Source organism: Ranitomeya imitator, chromosome 1 (assembly GCF_032444005.1).
Source record: "Ranitomeya imitator isolate aRanImi1 chromosome 1, aRanImi1.pri, whole genome shotgun sequence".
In the NCBI taxonomy this organism is placed as follows: domain Eukaryota; kingdom Metazoa; phylum Chordata; class Amphibia; order Anura; family Dendrobatidae; genus Ranitomeya; species Ranitomeya imitator.
In genome coordinates this window covers 304,731,316-304,747,780 of record NC_091282.1, presented here as the reverse complement: position 1 = coordinate 304,747,780, position 16,465 = coordinate 304,731,316, and the positions used below count along the sequence as shown (strand labels likewise).

The 16,465-nt window shown below is 45.7% G+C and overlaps 1 protein-coding gene across 3 annotated transcripts in view; it reads left to right on the top strand.

Annotated features, from left to right (window-relative positions):
- SFI1 (SFI1 centrin binding protein) overlaps positions 1 to 16,465 on the top strand; it is a 203,715-nt gene that overhangs the window by 32,103 nt on the left and 155,147 nt on the right. For 2 of the 3 annotated variants that reach the window (XM_069757728.1, XM_069757737.1), the window contains exons 8-9: positions 10,016 to 10,172; positions 11,836 to 11,997. In XM_069757728.1, the coding sequence (XP_069613829.1) occupies positions 10,016 to 10,172; positions 11,836 to 11,997 (319 nt within the window). Of the gene's footprint in view, positions 1 to 7,226; positions 9,414 to 10,015; positions 10,173 to 11,835; positions 11,998 to 16,465 lie in introns of those variants that run through there. The other variant, XM_069757746.1, reaches the window with a different exon arrangement.

The following is a 16,465-nucleotide window of genomic DNA, read 5'->3' as shown; positions in this document are numbered from 1 at the left end:
TCCACGATAAATCGGCAGCGGTTTAGCACTGTGGATTTTTCAAATCCGCTGCGGAAAAATCCGCATAGGACCAGAATACGTGTGCACATACCGAAACCCTAACCCTAGCCCTAACCCTACCCTAACCCTAACCCTAACCCTAGCCCTAACCCTACCCCTACCCCTAACCCTAGCCCTAACCCTACCCCTACCCCTAACCCTACCCCTAACCCTACCCCTAACCCTACCCCTAACCCTACCCCTAACCCTAACCCTAGTTCTTACCCCAACCTTAGTGAAAAAAAAAAAAATTCTTTATTTTTTTTATTGTCCCTATCTATGGGGGTGACAAAGGGGGGGGTCATTTACTATTTTTTTTATTTTGATCACTGAGATAGGATATATCTCAGTGATCAAAATTCACTCTGGAACGAATCTGCCGGCCGGCAGATTCGGCGGGCGCACTGCACATGCGCCCGCCATTTTGGAAGATGGCGGCGCCCAGGAAAGAAGACGGACGGACCTCGGGCGGCCAGGTAAGTATAAGGGGGGGAGATCAGGGCACGGGGGGGGCGTCGGAGCACGGGGGGGTGGATCGGATCATGGGGGGGGGGGGTGGATCGGAACACGGGAGGGAGGATTGGAGCACGGGGAAGGATTGGAGCACGGGGTGAGGGATCGCTGTGCGGGGGGGGTGGATCGGAGCACGGGGGGGGGGGTCGCTGTGTGCGGGGGGGGGATCGGAGTGCGGGGGGGTTTGATTGCAGCACAGGGGGTGTGATTGGTGCACGGGGAAGCGGACAGGAGGACGGGGGAGCGGAGCACAGGACGGAGGGGAGCGGACCACAGATCGGGGGGGTGAGGGGGCGATCGGAGGGGTGGGGTGGGTGCACATAAGTGTTTCCAGCCATGGCCGATGATATTGCAGCATCGGCCATGGCTGGATTGTAATATTTCACCAGTTTTTTAGGTGAAATATTACAAATCGCTCTGATTGGCAGTTTCACTTTCAACAGCCAATCAGAGCGATCGTAGCCACGAGGGGGTGAAGCCACCCCCCCTGGGCTAAACTACCACTCCCCCTGTCCCTGCAGATCGGGTGAAATGGGAGTTAACCCTTTCACCCGGCCTGCAGGGACGCGATCTTTCCATGACGCATATGCTGCGTCATGGGTCGGAATGGCACCGACTTTCATGACGCAGCGTATGCGTCAAAGGTCGGGAAGGGGTTAAATTGAATATTGGGACACCCTTTTCTGAAAAATCCGTACGTGTAAAAATTTTAATTTGGCAAGTAATGGGTTAAAGGGTATGGACAATCATCTTTTCAGACAGGGCCTGTAGGTTGGTATGTCTTTTTTCCTTAATATTAAAGACCTTCATTTAAAAACTGCATTTTGTGTTATCTTTCTGTAAAATTTAAATTTGTTTGGTGATCTGAAACATTTAAGTGTGACAATCATGCAAAAGAATAGGAAACCAGGAAGGGGGCAAACAATGTTTTCTACTCGCCACGACAGCACCCACTTGAGGGGATCCACCCCTAGGAACAGGAAACCCTATGGAGAGATAAAAGGGGCGGTCCCCCTCTCTCCCACAATTGGCTCCTGTTCCTAAGGGAACTCATGGAGAGAAGAGCATGCCTAGCCTGGATGCCGCTTGCGCAGTTACCTTGAGGATGGTAAGGGCTCCAGAGCTGGAAGCAGCATCGGGGGGGTCCTGTCATCAGCTCCCCCCTCTGCTGGCAGGCGCCGTGAGGCCAGGTTCGGGGAGTCGCCTGGCTCACGGAGGATGAGTGTCTTCTCGTGGCCTGAGGAGGGCGAAAAACACACAGGTAAGCGCGTCGCCACGCCTTGCTCGGTGAGCACACGCGCGGTCGTGTGGCCCAGTATGTCTTCCCCCGGAAGTGATGCGAAAACTTCCTGGGTGAATTAGGAGGAGAGACGGTGCTTGCGCTGGGGACAGCGGCAATGCGCAGTCGCGCACAACATGGCCGCGACCCGGTAGTGACGAGTACTTCCGGGTGCAACAGGAAGAAGATGGCGGCTTCCATTATAAAGAGACACCGGCGGTAATACTCCGGTGTCCAGCATGGCTTCCCCTAAGGACTCAGCAGTGCCTTCTTTAAAAGACACAGCAGTTACACCTCACAGCCATACAAGCAGCATCGGATGCTCCAAGCAGAGCAGATCTTCCACAAGGAGCACTAAAGAAAAGAGATCCGATCGATCTACCTCTCAGCCTGTGCCTCCGTCTCCTCCTCTTCAGCCGGTACCTTGACCAAACGCTTCACTGGGGTGAGTGTATTTCCCACCCTATTAAGCTGATTGTTGTTCCTTCTTCTATGCACCCTAGGCAAAAAGAACTGAAAAATCAAAGCACAAACAATGTGCTTTATGCTCCCAGCTCCTCCCGGATAGTTATACAAAAAGGATGTGTCACACATGTATTGAGTCCACCTTACGTGAACAATCCTCAGTAAGGTCAGAAGATATTAAACAAATGATCAGAGAGGAATTACGAGCCTTGGGCTATGTGCACACGTTCAGGATTTCTCGCAGAAAATTCCTGAGAATTCCAGACATTTTCTGCAAGAAATCCGCAAGAAAATGGCATGCGTTTTTGCCGCGATTTTGCCGCGGTTTTGACGCGTTTTTGCCGCGGTTTTTTCCGGACACTTCCCAATGCATTTTGGAGTGGGAAATCCGCAAAAAAAAGGAAAATTAATGAACATGCTGCGTTTTTTGCCGCGGTGCGTTTTTTTCGCGGAAAAAAACGCATCATGTGCACAAAACATGCGGAATTCATTTTAAATGATGGGATGCTTATTGTATGCGTTTTTTTGCGGTTTTATAGCGTTTTTATCGGGAAAAACCGCGAAAAAACCACAACGTGTGCACACAGCCTTAAGGGTATGTGCACACGATGCAGATTTAGTGCAGATCTGCAGCAGAAACGCTGCAGATCTGCACTGTGATTTACAGTACAATGTAAATTAATGTGAAATAAAAAGCTGTGCACATGGTGCAGAAAAATCTGCGCAGAAACGCTGCAGATTTCAAAGAAGTGCATGTCACTTCTTTTGTGCGTTTCTGCAGCGTTTCTGCACCCCTCCATTAATAGAAATCCGCAGTGGTAAAAACTGCACAAAATCCGCATCAATTCCGCACAAAAAACGCACTAAAACCGCATAAAAAAACGCATCAAAACCGCACCTGCAGATTCTGCCAGGAGATGCAGATTTAGTACAGAAAATTCACCACATTTCCTACGTGTGCACATAGCCTAAGGGGTTCGGATAATATTCCAGAAATTAAAACCAGGAAAAAATATGGTTCACCAAAATCCGACCATTCTACTGATAATGAGGATAGGGATACGGATACTTCACTCAGAAAGCATTGATAATCTCGTTAAATCTGTCCAAGACACCATGGGTATTAAAGATACCAAAACCCCACAGGATATCCTGTTCGCAGCCTTATCAGAGAAAAAAAGACCTACCTTTCCAGTAATTACAGCAATCAAAAACTTGGTCTAAAAGGAATGGGAAAGCAAGGGGCAAAGAGGGTTTCCTTCATCATCAAAAAGGCGTTATCCCTTTAATTATGAGGATTTGTCTACATGGACAAAAGCCCCAAAAGTAGATGCTGCAGTGGCATCCACGTCCAGAAAATCTTTACTACCAGTAGAGGATTCGGGTTCCTTACAGGACCCACTGGATCGTAAAGCTGACTCCCTTCTAAAGAGGTCATGGGAATCATGTACAGGGGCATTTAAACCGGCAATATCAGCTACATGTACGGCAAGGTCCATGTTAGTCTGGTTAAACGATCTAGAGGAAGGTTTAAAAGGGGGTCTCTCCAGAGATAAACTAATCTCTTCCATACCTTTGATTAGAGGTGCTACATCTTTCCTGGCGGATTCCTCTGCTGAGTCTATTCGGTTACCAGCTAAATCAGCAGGCCTAACCAACACAGCACGCCGAGCACTTTGGCTAAAAGGTTGGAAAGGAGATGCTCAAACGAAATCTAAACTCTGTGGCCTACCATGCCAGGGTGAGTACATGTTTGGTACAAAGCTAGACGAAATACTCACCAAAGCGGGTGAGAGGAAAAAGGGATTCCCTAATACCGTATATACTCGAGTATAAGCCGAGATTTTCAGCCCAAATTTTTGGGCTGAAAGTGCCCCTCTCGGCTTATACTCGAGTCACGGTCGGCGGGTGAGGGGGAGAGAGGGCTGAGGCATACTTACCTTCTTCCGGGGCTCCTGGCACTCCCCCTGCCGTCCCACGGTCTTCGGGTGCCGCAGTTCTTCCCCTGTTCAGCGGTCACGTGGGACCGCTCATTAGAGAAATGAATATGGACTCCACTCCCATAGGCGTGGAGCCGCATATTCATTTCTCTAATGAGCGGTAACGGTGACCGCTGATAGAGGAAGAAGCTGCGGCACCCGGAGACCAGCTGTCCGGGAGAAGGAGCCAGGGATGCCGGGAGCAGGTAAGTATCGCATATTCACCTGTCCCCGTTCCACACGCCGGGCGCTGCTCCATCTTCCCGGCGTCTCTCCGCTCTGACTGTGCAGGTCAGAGTGCGCGATGACGCATATAGTGTGCGCGCCGCCCTCTGCCTGATCAGTCAGTGCGGAGAGACGCCGGGAAGATGGAGCAGCGCTGAGGAGCTGCAAGCAAGAAAGGTGAGTATGTGGTTTTTTTTTTTTTATTGCAGCAGCCGCAGCATTATACCGGTAGCACAGCTTTCTATGGCACATCTATGGGGCAATAATGAACGGTGCAGAGCACTATATGGCCCAGTTTTATATGGCACAGCTTTCTATGGGGCAATAATGAACGGTGCAGAGCACTATATGGCAGAGCTTTCTATGGCACATCTATGGGGCAATAATGAACAATATGGAGCATTATATGTGGCACAGCTTTATATGGAGCATCTATGGGGCAATAATGAACAATATGGAGCATTATATGTGGCACAGCTTTATACAGAACATCTATGGGGCAATAATGAACGGTATGCAGCATTATATGTGGCACAGCTTTATATAGAGCATCTTATGGGGCAATAATGAACGGTATCGAGCATCTATTTTTATTTTTGAAATTCACCGGTAGCTGCTGCATTTCCTACCCTAGGTTTATACTCGAGTCGGTAAGTTTTCCCATTTTTTTGTGGCAAAATTAGGGGGGTCGGTTTATACTCGGGTCGGCTTATACTCGAGTATATATGGTAATTATTTTCCATCTTATATGAGAGCATTCAGGAAACCCGTATTTAATAGGAGGAAGGATTTTAGAAACCAGGACCGCTGGGCCAATAAAGATACCAAACAAAAAGGTGCATTTTTCGAAAAACGTCCAATTAAAATGGAAGACAAACCACTTTAGGACAGATTTACCAGTGGGTGGTAGATTGTCTTTTTTCTACCAACAATGAGGAGTAGTAACTTCCAACTCTTGGGCAACTAGCCTTGTAACTTCAAGCCTAAAATTAAAATTTGCCCGATTCCCTACCGGACTCTTTTCTGTTGACTGTTTAAAATCTTAATCTCAACAGGGGTTTTTGGAGCAGGAAATAGTAAATCTCCTATCCAAAAGGGTATTAGTAGAGGTCCCGTTTCATCAGAGGGAAAGGGATTTTACTCCCCTTTATTTTGGGTTCCAAAACCAGATGGGTCATCTAGAACTATAATGAATCTAAAGAAAATGAATATCTTCTTAGAAAACCAAACCTTCAAGATGGAGTCTATCCGATCCACTGTAAAATTTCTGTTTCCCAGGTGCTTTATGGCAGTCCTCGACCTAAAAGATGCGTAATACCATCTACCAATTTATATCAAACATCAGCAGTATCTTCGTGTGGCGGTCATCATGAAAGGACAAGTATGTCATTTTCAATATACAGCAATGCCCTTTTACTGTCAATAGCTCCCAGGGTATTTACCAAATTGATGTCAGAAGTGATGCCATACTTAAGGTTAAAAGATAACCTTATAGTCCCATACTTAGACTACTTTCTAGTGGTGGGAAATTCCCCTTCACAGTGTCAGCAATGCCTAAGGCTACTTTCACACTTCCGTCTTTTCAGATCCGTTGCAATGCATCGTTTTGGGAAAAAATCGGATTTTGCAAATGTGCCCGCGGGATCCATTTTTTTCCCCATAGACTTGTATTAGCGACGGATGGCCACACGTCGGATCCGTCGTGCGACGGATCCGTTGTGTTTTGGTGGACCGTCGTCTGGAAAAAACGTTCAATGTAACATTTTTTGTTTGCGTCGAAAAAACGTACAGCGACGGATCCTGCGGCGTCTGTCCTTGGCTAGAATGGAAGCCTATGGGCGCAGGATCCGTTGCTGTCCGTCAAATGACGGAATCCAGCAACAGATTCCGTTTTTTTACACTTGGCATGCCTGGAAAGATTTCTATTCCTTTAATTTAACCTATTTTTCCTGCAGCTGCTGCATCGATGGATCCGTCAAAAAACAGGATCCAGTGCATCCGTTTTTTACAATCTGCACAGGATCCGTCTTTTCAACACTTTGACGGATTGTGACTGATTCTAAAAGACGGAAGTGTGAAAGTAGCCTAATTGATACAATTTCATCTCTGCAGGAAATGGGGTGGTTAATTAATTGGGAAAAATTCAGATTGTCTCCAACAACCCGCCAATCATTCCTAGGTCTTCTCTTAGGCTACGTTCACATTAGCGTTATGCATGTTTGCGTCGGGTTTGCGTCGGGCTATATTTAACATGGGGGACGCATGCGTCTTTTTGAGCTGCATTGTGCGACGCATGCTTTTTTTTGCCGCAAGCGTCGGGCCAAGAAAACGCAACAAGTTGCATTTTTCTTGCGTCCAAATTTCGGCAAAAAACGACGCATGCGTCGCAAAACGTAGCGTTTTTGCGTGCGTTTTGTTGCGTTTTTGTTTGCTTTGTGCGTTGTGTCGCCGACGCAGCAGCGCACAACGCAAATGTGAACGTAGCCTTAGGGTACCGTCACACTGAAACGACGCTGCAGCGATACGACAACGATGTCGATCGCTGCAGCGTCGCTGTGTGGTCGTTGGAGAGCTGTCACACAGACCTCTCTCCAGCGACCAACGATCCCGAAGTCCCCGGGTAACCAGAGTAAACATCGGGTTACTAAGCGCAGGGCCGCGCTTAGTAACCCGATGTTTACCCTGGATACCAGTGAAGACATCGCTGAATCGGCGTCACACACGCCTATTCAGCGATGTCAGCGGGAGATCCGGCGACGAAATAAAGTTTCAGACGATCTGCTACGACGTACGATTCTCAGCGGGGTCCCTGATCGCTGCTGCGTGTCAGACACAGCGAGATCGTAACGATATCGCTGGAACGTCACGGATCGTGCCGTCGTAGCGATCAAAATGCCACTGTGAGACGGTACCCTTAGACTCCGTGAGTCAGAAGTGTTTCCTTCCAGAATCTAAACAAATAACAATAAGGAATAAAGTACAATCAGTTGTTAATAACCCTACAGTTTCCCTCAGGGAAGGCATGTGCCTTCTTTGTTCCTTTACATCATGCATTCCGGCTGTCGCATAGGCTCAATTCCATACTAGACGGCTGCAGTATACCATACTATAGGAAGGAGAGAGACTACAGGGTCATTTAGGAAGTCGTCTATCCCTACCAATAGAAGAAATCGAGTCCCTGACTTGGTGGTTAGAGCCAAATCATCTTGTAGGTGGGGTCCCTTGGGTGGTTAAACCCTCAAAAATTTTTTTACTGATGCTAGTCCTAGTGGTTGGGGAGCACATCTAGGAGATCAGATAGTTCAAGGACAATGGTCTATTAGTGAGTCAGACGATTCATCTAATGAAAGGGAACTAAAAGCCATCTATCATGCCATGTGTAAATTCCTTCAGCACTTACAAGGAACACACAAGAATATTATCAGACAACATGACATCTGTCGTGTACATAAATCATCAAGGAGGAATGAGATCAGGAGCTCTCATGTCTATAGCAGACGACATCCTAACTATAGCCGAGAAACATCTTCTATCCTTGTCAGCTCTGCATGTCAGAGGAGTGGACAATTCAAAAGCGGATTTCCTCAGCTGTCACACCTTCCACCAAGGAGAGTGGGTACTCAACCGTCACATCTTCAGAATGTTAACATAGAGATGGGGCACACCTAAAATAGACCTTTTTTATTAACAAGGAGCAACAGACAAGTCGAAAAATTTGCTTCACTGTTTCTGACAGACAACCCCAATATCCTCGATGCCCTCCATGTTCCGTGGACATATCGACAAGCATATGCATTTCCTCCAATGATACTCCTTCCGACAATAATCAGGAAGATAAGGGAGGACAGAGCAAACATGATTCTCATAGCACCATTTTGGACCAAGAGACCATGGTTCTCCTGACTCAGAGCCATGTCAATCTTGGATCCGTGGATTCTCCCAGAGGATTGGGATCTCCTGTTCCGGGGCCCCTTCAACCACCCTCGTGAAGGGCCTTCGGTTGACAGCCTGGAATTTGAGAGGCAGCTACTAAAGCTAAGAGGCTTTTCAGATAAATTAATTGATACCCTTCTGGTGAAAAAGACTACAACAACTATATATGTAAGGGTATGGAGGAAATGTCTTAGTTTTTTCCCACCAGCTCTGTCAAAAGAAATTCCCATTTCCGCTATCTTAGAGTTTCTCCAAAGAGGGCATGATTTAGGCCTATCAGTTAACACTTTGAAAGTACAAGTACCTGCGCTCGGGGCCTTATATAGTCACAATATTGCAGGAGACAGGTGGGTAGCCCATTTCATTTCAGCATGTCAAAGGTCAGAACCAGTCCAAATTCCCCACATACCACCATGGGATCTCAATCTAGTTCTCAAAGCCTTAACCGGAGACCCATTCGAGCCACTAGACTCAGCCCACATAAAATACGTCTCCCTTAAGACAGCTCTTCTTGTTGCACTAGTATCAGCGAGAAGAGTAGGTGACATTCAAGCATTGTCAATAGATCTCCCTTTCTGTCAATATTCCAGGATATAATTGTTGTAAAAACAGACCCTTCTTACTTGCCTAAAGTAGGCACCAAATTCCATAGGTATCAAGAAATCTTCCTTTCTTCTATAATAACCCCGCAAATCAGGAAGAGGAGAAATACCATACACTAGATCTGAGAAGGGCCATAATAGCTTATTTAGACAGAACTAACCCCTGGAGGAAGAGCAGGGCTCTCTTTGTTTCCTTCCAGGGCCATAAGAAAGGATCTGGAGTCCCGAAAAGTACGTTATCCCGGTGGTTTCGGGATGCAATACGCCTGGCTTATTCATCAAAAGGGGAGAATCCACCTGAGGTCGTAAAAGCACACTCCACCCGGGCGATAGCATCATCCTGGGCTGAAAGAGCGGAGGTCCCAATTGAACTAATATGTAAGGCTGCAACTTGGTCTTCTCCTTCTATCTTTTACAGTCACTATAGATTGGACATGTCTTCCTCCACTGACTTATCTTTTGGTAGATCAGTTCTTAACACGGTGATCCCCCCAAATAACTATCTCTGAAAGTCTCTCAAGTGGGTGCTGTCGTGCCGAGGAGAAAAAAACTGATTACTTACCGGTAATACTCTTTTATAGAGCCACGACAGCACCCACTCACTTCCCTCCCTAATAACTATTTTGCATAAGAGCACTGATAAGGGTGAATGGCTCATTTAGTTAGTCATACTTAAGTAAAGATAAATAAAAATTTTGGATTGCCTACTAAAACTGGTGGGCGGTTCCTCTCATTCCCTGTAACCCAACTGTGGGAGCGGGGTGGACCGCCCCTTTTATCTGTCCATAGGGTTTCCTGTTTCTAGGGGCGGATCCCCTCTCTCAAGTGGGTGCTGTCGTGGCTCTATAAAAGAGTATTACCGGTAAGTAATCTGGTTTTTCACACCCACTGTATGTTATGCCTTATGTTAAAACTGTAAGTTATTTTACTTGTAGTTTCCCAACCTCATTCGAGTCATGGTCGCATTATGTCTTTTAAAGGCTTGGCTTCAATGGAAAGAGATGCATTTGCTTATTGAGGAAGACAAGATGAAAGAGGAGAAGGCAATTGAACATCATCGGTTCTGTAAACTGCAGACAGCAGTCCGAGCTTGGCTACTGTACCTGCATTATCGTCAGCAAAAAAAACGGCAGCATGGTAAGAATTGCCACAGTTTCATGTGTTTAGTCACTTCAATTTTCTTAAAGGCGTTCACCGGGAATAAATAAAAAAAAAATCAATAGGAAATGTCATCCCATAAATGAATTCTGAAATACTTTTAATTAGCAAATTAAATTTCATTTAGTTTGTTCTCGTACAGAAGAACCCATGTTTTGAGCAAACATTTGTCTAACTTAACAAAGGCCATTTACCAATTTTCAGGTTGAGCTTGACACATGATGTAATAGTGGCTGCAAAGTGGAATAGAACTTGTTTTTATTCCTCTTAATTTTGCCTCTCAGTTGTGACAATATTTCCAATCATAGTATTGGCACCTATGAGTTAACTTTAGTTAAAAGGGTATTCCCATCTCCAAGATTCTATCCTGATATCTAGGAGGTGCAATAATATTAATATTAGCAAATACCTCAAATTTGAAATTTAGTATAGTTTTTCAGATTCGCTATGTAGCTTACCTCATTTATGGCATTGCAGTAGCTTGGGTATCCATTGTTCCGACCAATCATATAGTAAGTTACTTGGCTCTTACTGGTCATGACCATGGATACCTAAGCTATTGCAGTGCTATAAATGAGGTAAGTAACATAGCGAATCAGAAGAATTATACAATTTTTTTTGTTTTATTGAAGGCCTTTGCGAATATCACACCTACTACATTTTGGGATAGGATCTTTGAGATGGGAGTATACCCCTTTAAGTCCAAGTGGGTGTTATCAGATAGTTTTTCCTGGGAGGTGTGTCCTCCTGCATCCTGTATGACACTGACCAATCATAAGCAGGCAGTAACATAGAAGTGCATAAGGACCTGGAATGATGCCATCAGGGTCACACAGGTCCTATCATATGGAGTGTACTACCTTAAAAAAAAAAAAAAACACTTTAATTTTGGTGTGCAGCCGCTATTGCATCATTTGTCCAGCTCAACACGAAACATTTGGTGAAAGGACTTCATTAGGCTAGCCCATGTCAGCAAATTTGTATCTGTACATTTGGATAGCTTTGAGTTTTATATTTTTTCTGATTTTGATGAATTTATCTTGCAGTTTATCTTGGGCTACTTTCACACATCAGGTTTTCAGTGTCAGGCTAAATCCGGCGAATGTTGGAAAAACTGGATCCGGTGCACATTGTGAAAAACTGATGCGACGGATCCATTTTTTTGATGGATCCAGCTAGCATATTTAGATTATTGGATGAAAAAAAATTTGGAGCATGCTCAGTTTAAAAAACCAGATCAGGCCGCCGGATCCGCCTTTTTCCAGATCCGGCACCTTCCAACTCCCATAGGCTTCCATTCTAGCAAACAGCCGGAAGCGCCGGCGCTTCAGGCTTTTTCGCCGGAGACAAAAAATGTTGTTATGGATGTTTTTTCAAGAAACCGGAAGCGGCAGATTTGCCAGATCCGGCGAAAACCGGACGAAACGCAATGTCATCCAGTGCAATCCGGCACTAATACAAGTCTATGGGAAAAAAACTGATCCGGCGGAAACATTCGCCTGATCCGTTTTTTTTTTTAAAATTAGCCGGATTTAGCCTGACACTGAAAACCTGATTTGTGAATATAGCCTTAGCCTTCTATATTTATATAAGGTGCATGCATTGATCATGCTAATTATATCAATTCTATCTCATTTTGAAGCACTCGCCATGTGCTTGAATCGTGAACATCTCACACACCGATATTTCTCGTTGTGGTCCCTTGAAATGGAGAAAGTCAGGAGAATGCAAGCAAAACAGGAATGCTGTGAATCTTTGGCACGTCACTTTATTCTTCGAAGAGTGTTTAACCACTGGAGACACTGAATCCTTTCTGTTTATGTTCTCTACGGTAGTGTAGTAAAAGCAGCTTTATGTATTTCTGCAGTTACTTTTGTGATACTGATTAATGCTTTTTCACATGTAAAATTTGAATACTTGAAAAATGGAAAATTGTGGTATTTATGGACAGGTAGTCCTGGACTTACGACATTGATCCGTTTTTACGCGGCGTCGTAAACTGAATTTTGATGAAAGTCGGACTATACGTTCATATAGTACTGTACCATAATAACAGTACAGTACTGCAAACACTTAGCCTATCCAAACACCTATCCTAACACAGTACCCTACATAATTAGGGTGTTATGGCGTGCTGGAGACTCATTTTCCTCGTGTAACCGGGTACAGTGTACAGTACTGGACTCTATTCTTCCGCCGCTGCACGTAGTTGCACGTAGTTCGACTTACGACGCAAAACCGCGTAAGTTGGAATGAGGCATCGTATAAAGCGTCGTAACCACGAAACGACGTAACTCGAGACCGTCGTAACCCGAGGACTAACTGTATATTGATTAACTGCATAGCTTTGTGCTACCATTTCTGTAATGTATTTCTTTACAGGCGTTTTGTATCTCACTGCTATTTACTATTTAACCCCTTAACGACCGCCGATACGCCTTTTAACGGCGGTAGTTAAGGGTACTTAAACCACAGCGCCGTTAATTAGCGGTGTGGAAAAAGTGTATAGCGCAATCCGATTTTTCTCCGGAGTTGTGATTACCGTTATTAACCATATAACGGCGACCGCAAAAAAAAGTCCGATTTGCAATTTAATTTCTCTCTACTCCGATATGATTGCACATCAGAGGAGAGAGAAATAGGGTCCCCCGATTTATCCCCCCCACCGATATTTACCAGTTACCCTGGTCATCTTCCGGTAAGAAAATGGCGGACGCATGTGCAGTGCACCCGCCGAGATCTGCCGGCCAAGCATCCAGCAACAATAGGAGATTTTTTCCTATTGGTTAATTTTTATCACTGTGATAGACACTATCACAGTGATCAAAATAAAAAAAAATAGTAAATGAACCTCCCTTTTATCACCCCCTTAGATAGGAAAAAATAATGAAATAAAAAATATATATTTATTTCCATTAGGGTTAGAGTTGGGCTAAAGTTAGGGTTAGAGTTGAGGTTGGGGCTAAAGTTAGGGTTGGCGCTAGAGTTGGGGTTAGGGTTTGGATTACGTTTACGGTTGGGATTAGGGTTATGTTTAGGGGTGTCTTGGGGTTAGGGTTGTGGTTAGGGTTGGGATTAGGGTTAGGGGTGTGTTGGGGTTAGGGTTGGAGTTAGAATTGGGGGGTTTCCACTGTTTAGGCACATTGGGGCTCTCCAGACGCTACATGGTGTCTGATTTCAATTCTGCATTGAAAAAGTCAAAAGGTGCTCCTTCCACCGGTGTTTACCCCCACATATGGGGTATCAGCCTACTCAGGACAAATTGGACAACAACTTTTACCATCCAATTTCTCCTGTGACCCTTGTGAAAATAAAAAATTGGGGGCTGAAAAATCATTTTTGTAAAAAAATAAATATACCGTATATACCCGAGTATAAGCTAACCCCCCCTAATTTTGCCACAAAAAACTGGGATTATTGACTCGAGTATAAGCCTAGGGTGGAAAATGCAGCAGCTACCGGTGAATTTCAAAAATAAAAATAGATGCCCCATACCGTTCATTATGGCCCCATAGATGCTCCACATAAAGCTGTGCCATATAGAATGCTTATATAATGCTCTGCACCGTTCAGTATGGCCCCATAGATGCTCCATATAAAGCTGTGCCACATATAATGCTCTGCACCGTTCATTATGGCCCCATAGATGCTCCACATAAAACTGTGCCACATATAATGCTCTGCACCGTTCAGTATGACCCCATAGATGCTCCACATAAAGCTGTGCCATATATAATGCTCTGCACCGTTCAGCATGGCCCCATAGATGCTCCACATAAAGCTGCGCCATATATAATGCTCTGCACCGTTCAGTATGGCCTCATAGATGCTCCACATAAAGCTGTGCCACATATAATGCTCTGCACCGTTCAGTATGGCTCCATAGATGCTCCACATAAAGCTATGCAATATATAATGCATGTATAATGCTCTGCACCGTTCAGTATGGCCCCATAGATGCTCCACATAAAGCTGTGCAATATATAATGCTCTGCACCGTTCAATATTGCCCCATAGATGCTCCACATAAAGCTGCGCCATATATAATGCTCTGCACCGTTCAGTATGGCCCCATAGATGCTCCACATAAAGCTGCCCCATATAGAATGCTCTGCACCGTTGATTATGGCCCCATAGATGCTCCACATAAAGCTGCCCCATATAGAATGCTCTGCACCGTTCAATATGGCCCCATAGATGCTCCACATAAAGCTGTGCCATATAGAATGCATATATAATGCTCTGCACTGTTCAGTATGGCCCCATAGATGCTCCACATAAAGCTGTGCAATATATAATGCTCTGCACCGTTCAATATTGCCCCATAGATGCTCCACATAAAGCTGCCCCATATATAATGCTCTGCACTGTTCAGTATGGCCCCATAGATGCTCCACATAAAGCTGCCCCATATAGAATGCTCTGCACCGTTGATTATGGCCCCATAGATGCTCCACATAAAGCTGCCCCATATAGAATGCTCTGCACCATTCAGTATGGCCCCATAGATGCTCCACATAAAGCTGTGCCATATAGAATGCATATATAATGCTCTGCACTGTTCAGTATGGCCCCATAGATGCTCCACATAAAGCTGTGCAATATATAATGCTCTGCACCGTTCAGTATGGCCCCATAGATGCTCCACATAAAGCTGCCCCATATAGAATGCTCTGCACCGTTGATTATGGCCCCATAGATGCTCCACATAAAGCTGCCCCATATAGAATGCTGTGCACCGTTCATTTTGGCCCCATAGACACTCCATATAAGGCTACTTTCACACTAGCGTCGGGCTCGGCCCGTCGCAGTGCGTCGGGCCGAGGTTACCGACGCTAGCGTTGTTTGCGCCGCACAACGGGTGCAGCGGATGCAGATTTTCATCGCATCCGCTGCCCCATTGTGAGGTGCGGGGAGGTGGGGGAGGAGTTCCGGCCGCACATACGCGGTCGGAAAAAGCCGTCCGTCGGCAGCAAAAAACGTTACATGTAGCGTTTTTTGCTCCCGACGGTCCGCCAAAGCACGACGCATCCGTCGCACGACGGATGCGACGTGTGGCAATCCGTTGCAATGCATTGTCAATACAAGTCTATGGGGAAAAAACACATCCTGCAAGCACTTTTGCAGGATGCGTTTTTTCTGCAAAACGACGCATTGTGACGGATTGCAGTTAACGCTAGTGTGAAAGTAGCCTAAATCTGTGCAATATATAATGCTGCTGCAATAAAAAAAAAAAACGACATACTCACCTCTCTTGCTTGCAGCTCCTCAGCGTCCCGTCTCGGCATCTCTCCGCACTGACTGTTCAGGCAGAGGGCGGCGCGCACACTAGTACGTCATCGCGCCCTCTAACCTGAACAGTCACTGCAAGAGGACGCGATGACGGAGCGGCGCCCGGTGTGTGGAACACGGACAGGTAACTGAGATACTTACCTGCTCCCGGTGTCCCTGGCTCCTTCCCCCGGACAGCTGGTCTCCGGGTGCCGCAGCCTCTTCCTCTGTCAGCGGTCACCATTACCGCTCATTAGAGAAATGAATATGCGGCTCCACCCCTATGGGACTAGAGTCCATATTCATAACTTTAATGAGCGGTCCCACGTGACCGCTGAACAGGGGAAGAGCTGCGGCACCGAAGACCGTGGGACAGACAGGGGGAGCGCCGGGACTAGGTGAGTATGCGACACGCTCTCACCCGCCGACCCCCACCGCCGACCGTGACTCGAGTATAAGCCGAGAGGGGCACTTTCAGCCCAAAAATTTGGGCTGAAAATCTCGGCTTATACTCGACTATATACGGTATATTTTTTTTTATTTTCACAGTTATGCATTATAAACTTTAGTGAAACTCTTGGGGTTTCAAAGTTCTCACAACACATCTAAATAAGTTCCTTGGAGGGTCTAGTTTCCAAAATTGGGTCATTTCTGGGGGGTTTGTACTGTTTAGGCACATCAGGAGCTCTCCAAACGCTACATGGCGTCTGATCTCAATCCTGTGTTGAAAAAGTCAAATGGTGCTCCCTTCCAAGCTCTGCCGTGCGCGCAAACAGTGGTTTACCCCCACATATGGGGTATCAGCCTACTCAGGACAAATTGGACAACAAGTTTTGCTGTCCAATTTCTCCTGTGACCGTTGTGAAAATAAAAAATTGGGGACTAAAAAATCATTTTTGTAAAAAAAAAAAATAGATATTTTTTATTTTCACAGCTCTTCGTTATAAACTTTAGTGAAACACTTGGGGGTTCAAAGTTCTCACAACACATCTAGATAAGTT